Here is a 17,683-nt window from a genome sequence, read left to right on the forward strand (position 1 = left end):
GAAAAGAGGGCCCAAATTGGTGTTGGCTGAGAGACGTATCATTAAAATTTTATGGAGCAATAAAAGTGTTTGAGGAGGTAATAAGTGGTTAAGACAAGGGAGCAAATGGACTTCAGGGAAGGGGCTAATGGGAGGTGATAAACAGTATTGGTGTGTGAGAAGGAGTTGGAGTGAGTATTTTGAGGGTTGTTGAATGTGTTTTGATAACTGAGTGGCCAGTTGTGGGGTGTCTCTGTCGAACCGTGGCTCCCACCCCCCTCCCCCCCACCTCCCTCCTCCTCTCCCCCCCCGCCCCCCCTTTCACCCTTTTTTTACCCCTCAATCTTCCTCACGTTCCCCACAGTACTCCACTCCTCCATGCCGTGCATAAGTGAGCCCCATCGCAGAGGCAATGTAGGATACTCACTGTTGTCCACACAGACGTTGCGGATACATATAGATAGACTAGCAGAGCGATGCGTATCTCAACAGCTTCTGTTTACTGCGCCTACGATCGCGCTAATACAAGATTCGAGCTCGCGATCATAGCAGTCATGGTATTAAGCGCATGCGCTATGCACGCTCTGCGACACTTTTTTGTACTCTATATCTAGTGTCGCCTGCCCTCTCCGGATCAGTGTTGAAATAGAGTTGGAGTCTATGGTTATTATAAATACGGTTGCATGTCTAGTGACTATGTAAGGGTGATTCGGTGCTATGACGCAGACGATGCGCGCGCGCAGGCAGCTGCTCATCGCATCCTCGACTTCGTTTCCTAGATCGCTCAAGAAGTGCAAAGGGGATAATCGATATGTGATCTCCGTGTCTCTCACTCTCCTACGTTCACACTAGCTCGGCCTTCGTTCACGTATCAGACTTGCTCGCCCTTCCTCTCTTGTGTAAATGTGTCACTAATCTTATCTCGAGAGCAGGGTGTCTTGCCCACATGTGCTCGTCAAACCATATCACATCCACCCATTTGCTTCTCTTCGTACCTCCCGCTCCCTTTTTATTTCCACACATCTTCTCTTACCCTTAACGTTACTTATCTCGGATCAAACACTCACACCACACATTGTCCTCAACATTCTCACTTTCCAGTCAGCAATCCATCCTCCTGCGCACATCTCTTATCCATAGCCCACGCTCGCAACCATAAGTCCATTGTGTGGTAGCCCCAATTCCCTACCAAACTCACCCCCCCAAAATATTCAAACCCTGTGTCTCACGCAGTACTCTACACTTCGAGCACATTTAAACATTGCTCCGCAAAAAACTGCCCCACTCCCCCTAATGATCCACTTCTCGTTTCCAACTGGTTCCAGACGCTGACTATCCCCTCCCTCATCGTAAAATCCTCCTTCACTTCCTCCATAAAAATACATATCCCACACTCACTCCCTAATATGCTTGTACCTCCACCACCTACTGTAGTCGAAATTACCTTTCTCTTATTCACATTTTACTCTAACTTACTTCGCTGCTCACGAGAGCATGCTAAACCCAAACACCTGTCACAGCTTCAAGGCAATTCTATGTACTTGTGCAGCGAAAGAAGACAGTTGCTCCGGCGCTTTAAGAATAGTCGCGTCTGAGGCTATGTGAGTCAGGCCCTAATTACCTCCTAGGATGCTTTCGCCCTATCTCTTAATCAGTGACCACTCGCTCATCGTCCAGCACTATTCAGATCTATATGACCTCTAGCAGACAAAGACTCAGAGACACACTTCTCTGTCTTTGCTGACTCGCTTAAGCACGCATCATCGCGATAGACCCGCCCCAGACACGCCACGCTAGTCGTATAGAACGTCGTCGCCCACCGTGTGTTAGAGACTAGCTTCTGTCACGCACGCGTATGCCTGCTCAGCAAGCAACTTGCGCTAGTGCGGTGAGGCAAGTTAGTTAGAGAGCCTCGCTAGATATAATACGCTGTGCGTCTAGTTCGCGGATGCAACGAGCCTATCGAACGTGCACGATAAAACCTATTTGTCTAGATCTGTGTCTCTGCTATGGGGTCTGGGAACAAACGTAGCCGCTCGCCACTCCAGCTATTCTTTTGAATACGGTGACCCGCGGAAATGTATTTTCCTCCTTCTTATATATTGCCTGCTATCTGCTTAGGCATTCTGCCTTCTCTCAGTATCCATTCCAATTCATGCCTCTCACTTTCATCCCCCCTCGCTTCGTCCCAAAGATTCACATAACATCTTATACTCTCACACCCCCACACCCCCCCCCCTACCTCGCAATGCTGTGTCTTCACACAAGTTTACTCCTGCAACTAAGACCAGAAAAGAGATGATAATATTTGTGTAGTGCACCATAGTGATTGAGATATATTAATTTTTTAAGTAACTTGATCAAAAATTATATAGTTTATAAATTTGTAGTGGGGGGGGGGGGTGGGGATACAAAAATGTGATTGTTGGTTTTCTTCTGTGAATGTAGAGTTTTTGCGGCCTAAGGGGGTGGTTCGTTTGTTTGTGTTGATTTGTCTCCATGTTGCCTGCTTTGTAGGTGCTACTGTCCACTGACCGGCGTGAAGTTTAATTTTCTTTGTTTACTGGGGGCATGTGGGGCGTTTTGTTTGGGGGACGTTTTGAATGCAAGAGTTAGGAGTTTGGAAAGAAAAGAGGCAGTATGCAGTCTGTTTGTGTGATGAGAGAGCTTGCTTTGTGCAGGATAAGTGGAGTCATGTTGGTTGTTCGCTGATTAATACAGCGTGGTGGCTGTATTCATTTGTTTATTAAATGAAGAAGTGAACAAAATAAAATGCAGAAGTGGGTGACTGAAGTTGGTTTATGTTAAAAAGGTGTTGTGAAAGAAAAAGTGGGGGGGAGTGGGGGGAAGAAAGTTAAGGTAATGTGAATAAGAGCAAGGTTATTAGGTACATTTGGGTTGAGGGGTAAGGGCCCCAATTGGAGGTAAGTTTGAATGGAGAAAAGTGGAGGGAAGTGAAGTGTTTTAGATATCGGGGAGTGGATCTGGCAGCGGATGGAACCTGGAAACGGAAGTGAATCATAGGGGGGGGAAGGGGAGTGAAAATTCTGGGAGCCTTGAAGAATGTTTGGAAATGGGAGAACATTATCTCGGAAAGCAAAAATGGGTATGTTTGAGGGAATAGGGGGCCCAACATTTTTGTATGGTTGCGAGGCGTGGGCTTTGGATAGAGTTGTGGGGCCAGGAGGATGGTTTGGGGCCGGGAAATTTGGAGATGTTTGAGGAAAATTTGTGGTGTGAGGGTTTTTTTTGTTCGAGTAAGTAATGTAAGGTGAAAGAGTTTGTGGGGAAAATTTAAAAAAGAGCGTGGTTGAGAGGGCAGAAGGGGTGTTTTAAAAATGGTTTGGGAACTGGAGAGAATGAGTAGGGAAAGACTGACCAAGAGGATATATGTGTCAGAGGTGGAGGGAACGAGGAGAAGTGGGAGACCAAATTGGAGGTGGAAAGATGGAGTGAAAAAGATTTTGAGTGATCGGGGCCTGAACATGCAGGAGGGTGAAAGGCGTGCAAGGAATAGAGTGAATTGGAACGATGTGGTATACCGGGGTCGACGTTCTGTCAATGGATTGAACCAGGGCATGTGAAGCGTCTGGGGTAAACCATGCAAAGTGTGTGGGGCCTGGATGTGGAAAGGGAGCTGTGGTTTCGGTGCATTATTACATGACAGCTAGAGACTGAGTGTGAACGAATGTGGCCTTTGGTGTTTTTCCTAGCGCTACCTCGCACACATGAGGGGGGAGGGGGTTGTTATTCCATGTGTGGCGAGGTGGCGATGGGAACAAATGAAGGCAGACAGTATGAATTATGTACATGTGTATATATATATATGTCTGTGTGTGTATATATATGTGTACATTGAGATGTATAGGTATGTATATTGTGCGTGTGTGGACATGTATGTATATACATGTGTATGTGGGCGGGTTGAGCCATTCTTTCGTCTGTTTCCTTGCACTACCTCGCTAACGCGGGAGACAGCGACAAAGCAAAATAAATAGATAAAAATATAAAGTGTTTATCAAAGCTTCCGGTGCCTCATGTGATGAATATTATGAACATAAGTGTTTATCAAAGCTTCCGGTGCCTCATGTGATGAGCAATATAAACATAAGTGTTTATCAAAGCTTCTGGTGCCTCATGTGATGAATATTATGAACATAAGTGTTTATCAAAGGTTCCGGTGCCTCATGTGATGAACATTATGCAAATAATGCCACAGTGATAACAGTTAATACTCATCCTCCCTATATATAATGTGACCATGAGGCAGTGTTGTGTGGGCGTCACCATCTACATGCTAATCTTGTGATCATGAGGATGTGTTACGAGATGATATGAGGCAGTGTTGTGTTGGTGTCACCATCTACATACTGTTGTTGTGATCATGAGGATATGTTGTGAGATGATATGAGGCAGTGTTGTGTTGGTGTCACCCCTATATACAGTGTTGTGACCTTGAGGATGTGTTGTGAGATGATATGAGGCAGTGTTGTGTTGGTGTCACCATCTACATACTGATGTTGTGATCATGAGGGAAATGTTGTGAGATAATATGAGGCAGTGTTGTGTGGGTGTCACCACATACATACGAATGTTGTGACCATGAGGATGTGTTGAGAGAACATATGAGGCAGTGTTGTGTGGGTGTCACCACATACATACGAATGTTGTGACCATGAGGATGTGTTGAGAGAACATATGAGGCAGTGTTGTGTGTGCGTCACCCTCCACAGACAGTGTTGTGACCTTGCAGATGTTTTGTCAGTGATATGTGGCAGTGTTATGTGGGCGTCGACATCTACATACCGATGTTGTAATTATGAGGATGTGTTGTGAGATGATAGAAGGCAGTGTTGTGTGGGTGTAATCCTTTGTATACAGTGTTGTGAAGATGAGAATGTGTTGTGAGATGACTGAGGCAGTGTTCCTTGGGTGTCATCCTTTATATACAGTGTTGTAACCATGAGGATGTGTTTGGAGATGATATGAGGCAGTGTTGTGTGGCAATCATTATAATATCATATTAGTTGTTGCTCACGTCATCTGTCCTACAAGTTTCTGAGGAAGTTGCTTTCAGTAGAAATGTCTGAGGCGGTGAAATGTCGTGTGTGCCTGGAGCAGTACGAGCCTGATGACCGGGAGCCACTCATGCTTCCATGTGGTCACACCTTCTGTCGCAGTTGTGTGCTGGCTGGCAGGACCACAGGCAGACATCGCTGTCCCTCCTGTAAGAGAGATCTTACCCTTATTGAAGTACAAGAACTGCCTATCAACTTCCAAGTCTTAGAATTAATATCAGTCTTTACCAAACTTCAGGTGAGTTTATCTTTCCTTCCGCCACGTACCTTTGACTACTTGACTTCCACCATATTCCTTGTGGACATCTTTTCTCTTACATTCAGGATGGATTCCACTACGTTCCTTGTTGCTATCTTTCCGCTCACATTCAGGATGTCTTCCACCACATGACTTCCGATGCATGTCTCTAACCATATACCTTTAACTTCATGCCTGATAGATATTTTCCTTCACATGCCTCCCAGTGTATGTCTTCCAATACATGCCCCACATCATTTATCTTCCAATAAATGCCTCCCATCATATACTTTCCAGTACATGCCGTCCATCACATACTTTTGAACTCAGAGGACAGCCTAAGAGAGAAGATCCTCACTTGGCCCCTTTCCCTGTTCATTCTTTCGGAAAACTAAAAACAGGAGGAAAGGATTTCCAGCCCTCCGCTCCCTCCCCTTTAAGTCCCTTCTACGACTCGCAGGGGACACGTGGGAAATATTCTTTCTCCCATATCCTCCTATGTATATATATATATATATATATATATATATATATATATATTTTTTTTTTTTTTTTTTTTTTTTTTTTTTAAACTATTCGCCATTTCCCGCGTTAGCGAGGTAGCGTTAAGAACAGAGGACTGGGCCATTGAGGGAATATCCTGACCTGGCCCCCTTCTCTGTTCCTTCTTTTGGAAAATTAAAAAAAATTGAGAGGGGAGGATTTCCAGCCCCCAACTCCCTCCCCTTTTAGTCGCCTTCTACGACACGCAGGGAATACGTGGGAAGTATTCTTTCTCCCCTATCCCCAGGGATATATATATATATATATATATATATATATATATATATATATATATATATTCTTTCTATATATATATTCTTTCTTTCAAACTATTCGCCATTTCCCGCGTTAGCGAGGTGGCATTAAGAACAGAAGACTGGGCCTTTGAGGGATTATCCTCACATGGCCCCCTTCTCTGTTCCTTCTTTTGGAAAAATAAAAAAAAGTAATGAGAGGGGAGCATTTCCAGCCCCCTGCTCCCTCCCCTTTTAGTTGCCTTCTACGACACGTAGGGAATACGCGGAAAGTATTCTTTCTCCCCTATCCCTAGGGATATATATATATATATTTATATATATATATATATATATATATATATATATATATATATATATATATATATATATATATATATATATATATATATATATATATATATATATATTCCTATGAGTCCACGGGGAAAATGAAACACGAAAAGTTCCCAAGTGCACTTTCGTGTAATAATCACATCATCAGGATAGACATAAGAGAGAAATATAAAAGTCAGTTGATATACATCGAAGAGACAAAGTTAGGACGCCATTTGGTAAACATGTGATTGTCCAAAACATACAACGAGCGTTCATAAACATGATTTTACAAATTTTATCAACAATAAATTTATCTAATTTGTACAGACCATCAGTAATATTAAGATTATAATTTTTTGTGTATTTAATAATAGAAGATTCAATGATATTTCTCTTGGTAATAGAGTTACAGTTAATAACTGTGATGGCGTTGCTCCAGTCAATACAATGATCATAGTTTTTAACATGATTAAACAAGGCATTTGATTCTTGTCCCGTTCTTATACTATATTTATGTTGCTTAAGTCTAACAGAAAGATCCTTACCAGTCTGACCAACATAAACTTTATCGCAGTTTCCACAAGGCACTTTATAGATGCATCCAAGAGAATTTTGTAGTGAATTCCTGATTAAGATATTCTTTATAGTATTATTGTTGCTAAAGGCAACATTTGCATTAGATGATTTAAGCAACATGGGAAGCAAAGTGATATTATCATTAAAAGGGAGAACTAAAAGATTCTTGGTGTCAACGAGAGGTTTGGGCTCAACTCTATAAAATGAATTATTTCCTAACTTAAGGGATCTATCAATGAAAGATCTAGACCTTCGCTGTATGTCAAGTGACTGTTATATTTCTCTCTTGTGTCTCCCCTGATGATGTGATTATTACACGAAAGTGCACTTGGGAACTTTTCGTGTTTCATTTTCCCCGTGGACTCATATGAATATCTTGATCACGCGCAAAATTGTGAACCTCTCCAATATGAATATATATATATATATATATACCAATATATATATATATATATATATATATATATATATATATATATATATATATATATATATATATATATATATATATATATATATATATATATATATATATATATATATATATATGGGAGGGTATTGATTGAGAGGGTGAAGGCATGTACAGAGCATCAGATTGGGGAAGAGCAGTGTGGTTTCAGAAGTGGTAGAGGATGTGTGGATCAGATGTTTGCTTTGAAGAATGTATGTGAGAAATACTTAGAAAAGCAAATGGATTTGTATGTAGCATTTATGGATCTGGAGAAGGCATATGATAGAGTTGAAAGAGATGCTCTGTGGAAGGTATTACGAATATATGGCGTGGGAGGCAAGTTGTTAGAAGCAGCGAAAAGTTTTTATCGAGGATGTAAGGCATGTGTACGTGTAGGAAGAGAGGAAAGTGATTGGTTCTCAGTGAATGTAGGTTTGCGGCAGGGGTGTGTGATGTCTCCATGGTTGTTTAATTTGTTTATGGATGGAGTTGTTAGGGAGATGAATGCAAGAGTTTTGGAAAGAGGGGCAAGTATGAAGTCTGTTGGGGATGAGAGAGCTTGGGAAGTGAGTCAGTTGTTGTTCGCTGATGATACAGCGCTGGTGGCTGATTCATGTGAGAAACTGCAGAAGCTGGTGACTGAGTTTGGTAAAGTGTGTGAAAGAAGAAAGTTAAGAGTAAATGTGAATAAGAGCAAGGTTATTAGGTACAGTAGGGTTGAGGGTCAAGTCAATTGGGAGGTAAGTTTGAATGGAGAAAAACTGGAAGAAGTAAAGTGTTTTAGATATCTGGGAGTGGATCTGGCAGCGGATGGAACCATGGAAGCGGAAGTGGATCATAGGGTGGGGGAGGGGGCGAAAATCCTGGGAGCCTTGAAGAATGTGTGGAAGTCGAGAACATTATCTCGGAAAGCAAAAATGGGTATGTTTGAAGGAATAGTGGTTCCAACAATTTTGTATGGTTGCGAGGCGTGGGCTATGGATCGAGTTGTGCGCAGGAGGATGGATGTGCTGGAAATGAGATGTTTGAGGACAATGTGTGGTGTGAGGTGGTTTGATCGAGTAAGTAACGTAAGGGTAAGACAGATGTGTGGAAATAAAAAGAGCGTGGTTGAGAGAGCAGAAGAGGGTGTTTTGAAATGGTTTGGGCACATGGAGAGAATGAGTGAGGAAAGATTGACCAAGAGGATATATGTTTCGGAGGTGGAGGGAACGAGGAGAAGTAGGAGACCAAATTGGAGGTGGAAAAATGGAGTGAAAAAGATTTTGTGTGATCGGGGCCTGAACATGCAGGAGGGTGAAAGGAGGGCAAGGAATAGAGTGAATTGGATCGATGTGGTATACCGGGGTTGACGTGCTGTCAGTGGATTGAATCAGGGCATGTGAAGCGTCTGAGGTAAACAATGGAAAGCCGTGTAGGTATGTATATTTGCGTGTGTGGACGTATGTATATACATGTGTATGGGGGTGGGTTGGGCCATTTCTTTCGTCTGTTTCCTTGCGCTACCTCGCAAACGCGGGAGACAGCGACAAAGCAAAAAGAAAAAAAAAATGAGAAACAGAAGGCGTCACGTGGGGAGTGCTCATCATCCTCGTAGACTCAGATTGGGGTGTCTAAATGTTTGTGGATGTAACCAAGATGTGAAAAAAGGAGAGATAGGTAGTGTGTTTGAGGAAAGGAACCTGGATGTTTTGGCTCTGAGTGAAACGAAGCTCAAGGGTAAAGGGGAAGAGTTGTTTGCCAATGTCTTGGGAGTAAAGTCAGGGGTTAGTGAGAGGACAAGAGCAAGGGAAGGAGCAGCAGTACTCCTGAAACAGGAGTTGTGGGAGTATGTGATAGAATGTAATAATGTAAATTCTAGATTAATATGTGTAAATCTGAAAGTTCATGGAGAAAGATGGGTGATTTTACACATGTATATACATACGTCCACACACGCAAATATACATACCTACACGGCTTTCCATTGTTTACCTCAGACGCTTCACATGCCCTGATTCAATCCACTGACAGCACGTCAACCCCGGTATACCATATCGATCCAATTCACTCTATTCCTTGCCCTCCTTTCAGCCTCCTGCATGTTCAGGCCCCGATCACTCAAAATCTTTTTCATTCCATCTTTCCACCTCGAATTTGGTCTCCCACTTCTCCTCGTTCCCTCCACCTCCGACACATATATCCTCTTGGTCAATCTTTTCTCACTCATTCTCTCCATGTGCCCAAACCATTTCAAAACACCCTCTTCTGCTCTCTCAACCACGTTCTTTTTATTTCCACACATCTCTCTTACCCTTACGTTACTTACTCGATCAAACCACCTCACACCACACATTGTCCTCAAACATCTCATTTCCAGCACATCCATCCTCCTGCGCACAACTCTATCCATAGCCCACGCCTCGCAACCATACAACATTGTTGGAACCACTATTCCTTCAAACATACCCATTTTTGCTTTCCGAGATAATGTTCTCGACTTCCACACATTCTTCAAGGCTCCCAGGATTTTCGCCCCTTCCCCTACCCTATGATCCACTTCCGTTTCCATGGTTCCATCCGCTGCCAGATCCACTCCCAGATATCTAAAACACTTTACTTCCTCCTGTTATTCTCCATTCAAACTTACCTCCCAATTGACTTGACCCTCAACCCTACTGTACGTAATTACCTTGCTCTTATTCACATTTACTCTTAACTTTCTTCTTTCACACACTTTACCAAACTCAGTCACCAGCTTCTGCAGTTTCTCACATGAATCAGCCACCAGCGCTGTATCATCAGCGAACAACAACTGACTCACTTCCCAAGCTCTCTCATCCCCAACAGACTTCATACTTGACCCTCTTTCCAAAACTCTTGCATTCACCTCCCTAACAACCCCATCCATAAACAAATCAAAAAACCATGGAGACATCACACACCCCTGCCGTAAACCTACATTCACTGAGAACCAATCACTTTCCTCTCTTCCTACACGTACACATGCCTTACATCCTCGATAAAAACTTTTCACTGCTTCCAACAACTTGCTTCCCACACCATATATTCTTAATACCTTCCACAGAGCATCTCTATCAACTCTATCATATGCCTTCTCCAGATCCATAAATGCTACATACAAATCCATTTGCTTTTCTAAGTATTTCTCACATACATTCTTGAAAGCAAACACCTGATCCACACATCCTCTACCACTTCTGAAACCACACTGCTCTTCCCCAATCTGATGCTCTGTACATGCCTTCACCCTCTCAATCAATACCCTCCCATATGATTTACCAGGAATACTCAACAAACTTATACCTCTGTAATTTGAGCACTCACTCTTATCCCCTTTGCCTTTGTACAATGGCACTATGAACGCATTCCGCCAATCCTCAGGCACCTCACCATGAGTCCTACATACATTAAATAACCTTACCAACCAGTCAATAATTCAGTCACCCCTTTTTTAATAAATTGCACTGCAATACCATCCAAACCTGCTGCCTTGCCGGCTTTCATCTTCCGCAAAGCTTTTACTACCTCTTCTCTGTTTACCAAATCATTTTCCCTAACCTTCGCACTTTGCACACCATCTCGACCAAAACACCCTGTATCTGCCACTCTATCATCAAACACATTCAACAAACCTTCAAAATACTCACTCCATCTCCTTCTCACATCACCACTACTTGTTATCACCTCCCCATTTGCGCCCTTCACTGAAGTTCCCATTTGCTCCCTTGTCTTACGCAATTTATTTACCTCCTTCCAGAACATCTTTTTATTCTCCCTAAAATTTAATGATACTCTCTCACCCCAACTCTCATTTGTCCTTTTTTTCACTTCTTGCACCTTTCTCTTGACCTCCTGTCTCTTTCTTTTATACGTCTCCCACTCAATTTCATTTTTTCCCTGCAAAAATCATCCAAATGCCTCTCTCTTCTGTTTCACTAATACTCTTACTTCTTCATCCCACCACTCACTACCCTTTCTATCAACCCACCTCCCACTCTTCTCATACCACAAGCATCTTTTGCGCAATCCGTCACTGATTCCCTAAATACATCCCATTCCTCCTGGATCTGGAGAAGGCATATGATAGAGTTGATAGAGATGCTCTGTGGAAGGTATTAAGAATATATGGTGTGGGATGCAAGTTGTTAGAAGCAGTGAAAAGTTTTTATCGAGGATGTAAGGCATGTGTACGTGTAGGAAGAGAGGAAAGTGATTGGATCTCAGTGAATGTAGGTTTGCGGCAGGGGTGTGTGATGTCTCCATGGTTGTTTAATTTGTTTATGGATGGGGTTGTTAGGGAGGTGAAAGCAAGAGTTTTGGAAAGAGGGGCAAGTATGAAGTCTGTTGGGGATGAGAGAGCTTGGGAAGTGAGTCAGTTGTTGTTCGCTGATGATACAGCGCTGGTGGCTGATTCATGTGAGAAACTACAGAAGCTGGTGACTGAGTTTGGTAAAGTGTGTGAAAGAAGAAAGTTAAGAATAAATGTGAATAAGAGCAAGGTTATTAGGTACAGTAGGGTTGAGGGTCAAGTCAATTGGGAGGTGAGTTTGAATGGAGAAAAACTGGAGGAAGTAAAGTGTTTTAGATATCTGGGAGTGGATCTGGCAGTGGATGGAACCATGGAAGCGGAAGTGGATCATAGGGTGGGGGAGGGGGCGAGAATTCTGGGAGCCTTGAAGAATGTGTGGAAGTCTAGAACATTATCTCGGAAAGCAAAAATTGGTATGTTTGAAGGAATAGTGGTTTCAACAATGTTGTATGGTTGCGAGGCGTGGGCTATGGATAGAGTTGTGCGCAGGAGGGTGGATGTGCTGGAAATGAGATGTTTGAGGACAATGTGTGGTGTGAGATGGTTTGATCGAGTAAGTAACGTAAGGGTAAGAGAGATGTGTGGAAATAAAAAGAGCGTGGTTGAGAGAGCAGAAGAGGGTGTTTTGAAATGGTTTGGTCACATGGAGAGAATGATTGAGGAAAGATTGACCAAGAGGATATATGTGTCGGAGGTGGAGGGAACGAGGAGAAATGGGAGACCAAATTGGAGGTGGAAAGATGGAGTGAAAAAGATTTTGTTGTGATCGGGGCTGAAATGCAGGAGGGTGAAAGGAGGGCAAGGAATAGAGTGAATTGGAGCGATGTGGTATACCGGGGTTGACGTGCTGTCAGTGGATTAATCAAGGCATGTGAAGCGTCTGGGGTAAACCATGGAAAAAAGCTGTGTAGGTATGTATATTGCGTGTGTGGACGTATGTATATTACATGTTCGTATTATACTTTCAGAACCAAAACATCCAGGTTCCTATGTCCTCAAACGAGGTAGCGCGATTCGGCCACCTATAGATCTCTTCCTGTCTAGTTTTCACAGTTGTGCCCTCGCGTTTACCCTATCGCTATCACGCGGACGTGCTCAGGACCACATAAATGCGAGATTAGTATAGAGAGAAGGAAAATAATGATGACTATATATATATTATATATATATATATAAATATATAATACTAATATATCATATAATATATATTATATATTTATGATGTATATATGAGTATGTGATATATGATACATATAGTATATACACTATATGATATTGAATATCATAATGTATCCTGACTAGTTCTATATAGCAACACTATATAACAGTATAACAGTAATAACTCTATAATAGAAACACACGAACTAAGCTTATAGAATCCCCAGTAATCAACTATAACCACTAAGACTATATATTCACTATACATTCTAATACACATACCCATAGATTCACATTACCAAAAGACACCCGACCACCCCCCCACGCTCTTTCCAGACAACCGTATTTGTACTATCACAGTAAGAGACCTCAGACATTTCATATATATATATATAATATATACTATATATATGTCTAGTGAAAAAAATGTAGAAATATTTTATTAACACTGATACTTCCTACGATCGCCCTAAATGATATGCTAAAAACTGAATGCTATATTGAGTTCTAAACCTATGGCTATGGAAAAGGGTATGTTTAATTTTTAATACGAATATATACCTATATATTTACTTTTAATCATTATTACTATATAATTTATACTATACCGATATCAGGATTTCATATTATATATACTCATAAATAGTATATACTCATGTGCACAGATCAGAATATCACTCATTTATGATTGTTCGCCTGTTTTGTTTTTGATAGTGAAATTTATCTCAATATCATCTTGTCGCTTGTCTCCCGCGCGTTCCTGCGCGGCTGAAAGCGCCCCACGTGTAACTACCTCGCTATACAGACTCATGGATCTCGCCAGACCCCCCTGCGATTGACACATGTACATGTTACCACTATCGAGTCCACACTACAGCAACTACGTACTAATCTAACCTACTGATCAGATTCAGATCGCTCCTCCCCGCATACTAGCAGTCATACTAAATAAAGTCCCGAAACCCATCCCTTTTATACACTCTATGGTGTCCTCACACAGTCTCTCGTGAGAGAGTCTCTCCGTACTTCACATGGTCCTGTGCGTTTCTAATGTCCCCAGACCTCTTCAACGACCATTAGCACGTGAGCATCCCACTCCACTTCATAGAATATCCCACCCACATCCGCTTCAACTTACACTCCTATTCCTTGCCCTCTTTCTCCCCCCCACCTCCCCCCCCCCCCCCCCCCCCCCACCCCCCCCCCCCCCCCCCCCCCCCCCCCCCCCCCCCCCCCACCGCCCCCTCCTGCATGTTCCAGGCCCGATCACACGAAAATCCTTTTCACTCCATCTTTCACCTCCAATTTGGTCTCCCTCTTCTCCTCGTCCCTCCACCTCCGACACTATATATCCTCTCGGTCAATCTTTCCTCACTCATTCTCTCCATGTGGCCCAAACCACTTCAAAAACACCTCTTCTGCTCTCTCAACCACGCTCTTTTTTATTTCCACACATCTCTCTTACCTTACTGTTACTTACTCGATCAACCACTCACACCACACCATTGTCCTCAAACATCTCATTTCAGCACATCCATCCTCCTACGTACATTCTATCATAGCCCACGCCTCGCACCATAACACATTGTTGGAACTACTATTCTCTTCAAACTACCCATTTTTGCTTTCGGGATAATGTTCTCGGACTTCCACACATTTTTCAAGGTCCAAATTTTTCGCACCCTCACCACCCTATGATCAACTTCTCCGCTCTCCTTGTTCCATCCGATGTACAGATCCACTAACCAGGATTATCTAAATCTACATTCTATTCCTCTGCTCCCCATCACATTCAACTCTCCCTCACAATTGGACTTGACCCTCACCCCTTCTGTACTAATAACCTTGTTCTACGCCAATGGACAATTTACTCTCCTAACTTTTTTTCCACAAACTTTACCATACTCCGTCACCAGCTTCTGCAGTTTCTCACATGAATCCCGCCACCCAGCGCCCTTGGTATCATCAGCCACTCGCCACAACAACCCTGACTAACTTCCCAAGCTCTCTCTATCCCCAACAGACTTACATAATTGCCCCTCTTTCCAAAACTCTTGCATTTACCCTCCCTAACAACCCATACATAAAAAAATAAAACTAACCATGGAGAATCCACACACCCCTGCCGCAACCTACATTCCCTGAGAACCAATCATTTCCTCTCTTCCTACCACGTACACATGCCTTACATCCTCGATAAAAAACTTTTTCACTGCTTCTTACAATTTTAGCTTCTATATATATATATACTATATATATATATATACCTTATATACCTCATCCACCTACCGCCACGTCTCCTAAACCTGCAACTCACCCTCACCTATACCCAACCCACCCCCTTACTGTAAATACAACTCTACCTAACTTACGAGCACTCTCCTCCATTTCTCACCGCAATATAATACTTCAGCATACTACCTCCATATATAAGTCCATGCCTGTGCTCGCTAGCTGGAGCCTCGCCTCCCCGCGCCGTCCGTCTGACCTCCCCTTTAACAACTACTCCCATAATACGCCCCACCTCACTTCGGTGTGTGTTAGTGGCTTGATGCACAAGACCGGATTATAATGATGGGTGATTTGCAAATGTACATAAAGGTGGAGTAATACCCCAATGTAAGAGCACTAGGAGGGAACTACCCTGGGCCCTTTACACACTTCGGCAAGATGTCTTATGTGGTCCCCATGCTCCCCCTGATAAATCATCGGAAAATAAGGATCGCAACTTGCCCTAGTTGTAGATTTATGTGCCGAGAGAAAGGACTGTGACATGAGGATAGCATTACCCCGACCCGCTGCCTCTTCTACTCTGTTGCATCCAAGCGAGCATATACATAAGTATACGTATCCACATCGCTCAATAGGCGTACCAGCAATGCGCCCTCGAGAGCCCGTCCACTTGCCCCCGCCGTTCACGATACGTTAATTCGTCGACTAGCGGCCACAAACGTACGAAAGACTCACTTTTGAATGTCTCCAACTGTGCTGACGAAGGACTCATACTGCAACTGGATGCCGCGCTTGCTCACCCCTGCAAACAGACTCATACCTATATCCTGCTCGCGCACCGATGCTCTCGAACGATGCAAACTAGATATTTCGATGGACACGACCGATTTCTCTCACCCGCATTAAAGAAGATAAAGAAGACAACCTGTATGGCCTAGCCGTTAGAAAGACTCGCAGTGCGTCGCCAGAGCGTAAAAGATAGCCACGATCTCGGGCTAAACAGGCTAAGAAACCGAACTCCCCGCCGCCCTGTACCTGCTGCCGACCCCCCATCACATAGCCTGTCAACAAGGAAGCGATACGCGAGCTCGCTCACCGCACCATGTCGCAAAAATCCGGGAGAACCCCCGCCACTACCCCCCCACCCCCCACCAAAGCTCCCCCACCCCCACCAAGTAACGTATACAACCAGGATGAAGGTCCCTTTCATGCTGGAACAATCGCTTGAAAGGGACACGGGCATTATATGCGATGCAATGCGTACCAATCTGAGAGCGGACCAACCCATCCAGCAGAGAGAAAGGCACTTTAGCGCCACTCACCCAGAACACTCGATGCACCACACACCACACCCCCCCCCTGCGTAGGCCACCCATGGACAGAGATAAGCCAGTGGCGCCCCAAGCGAATGAACCCCCCCCCGCGCCCCTCCAATGTGATGTTCTATAAACTCAAAGTTACCACGGTGACCAACCCCCCCGACGTGACTAGCGGACATTAAGGACCAGAAGATAGTGCAGATTGAGACACCTTCAACCCCCCTGCAAACACCACCCAGAAACGTGTACGACCGCCACGCACGGCTATACCCCCCCTCCTCCCCGCCAAGAAACCTCGACACCTGAGGCTCTCCGCAGCAGCGTGAAAAAATAGATATTAATTTGCCACCCCAGTGATGCAGAATACGCTATAATACAACGTAATGAAGACGCGCCCAAGGACCCCACCCCTGAGCAGCCCCCCCCCATCGTCCAACCCATCCCCCATAGACCAGCGGCTGCCGCCCCACCCAACGACGTTTTGACCCCACCATACATAAATCTATCCGACGAGCCCAGGCTATATCAAACTCGAGACCTCCATCCTTAGGCGCCCCCGTCGCCACAGCCTACGCCCCCCTGATTACATTCTCCCACCTGAACAAGAGTACTCCACATAGCCCGCGACCCCCTGCTCAGTAGTCCTTTAGACCAATCTATAACAACCATCAGACTTCTGCGCATGGCCATAGACCCGCCTAATAACACCCTTACTGAACCCGAAATGTCCAGCCTACCAGCCACCCCCTCACCCAACGACAGACTAGACACGCTACCCAACTAAAGTGCTAAAACCTAATACTCACCACCCCCCGCTCGTCAACAAAGGCGCCGGCTCCCCCAACCAAACCCCCCACCATAAAGAGACCCAAAACACCATAACAAGCCGATCGGCAGAGTTGCGATACACCAACGACCTTACCCCTCACCAGATCCGCCAGATAGCCCCATATACGTGCACAGAGCACGGCACCGTGCGACGCTCCACAACAACAAATACCCCCCCCCCAAACCCCCCCCCACTACCCCCCCCTACAACACCCAACCCCCACATCCCACCCTCCCCCCCCCTCCCCATACATACACCAACCCCCCCATCCCCCCAATACGTCGCCCCAAGAATCTCCTCCTAGCGAATATGCGCACCCCCCCCCTCCACCCCACCCTCTCGCGCCCGCGTATCTCCTCCCTTTGATGATAGAATCGCAGGCCACAGGCCTCCCCT

General features: G+C 44.3%; 1 protein-coding gene across 1 annotated transcript in view; it reads left to right on the top strand.

The window, feature by feature from the left end:
* Window positions 1–4,073: 4,073 nt before the first annotated feature.
* LOC139748038 (uncharacterized) overlaps window positions 4,074–17,683 on the top strand; it is an 80,264-nt gene continuing 66,654 nt past the window's right edge. The window contains exon 1 of the mRNA XM_071660604.1: window positions 4,074–5,295. Within this exon, the coding sequence (XP_071516705.1) occupies window positions 5,062–5,295 (234 nt within the window). The 5' untranslated portion in view covers window positions 4,074–5,061. The remainder of the gene's footprint in view (window positions 5,296–17,683) is intronic.

The sequence above is a fragment of the Panulirus ornatus genome, chromosome 72, assembly GCF_036320965.1.
Source record: "Panulirus ornatus isolate Po-2019 chromosome 72, ASM3632096v1, whole genome shotgun sequence".
NCBI classification, from domain to species: domain Eukaryota; kingdom Metazoa; phylum Arthropoda; class Malacostraca; order Decapoda; family Palinuridae; genus Panulirus; species Panulirus ornatus.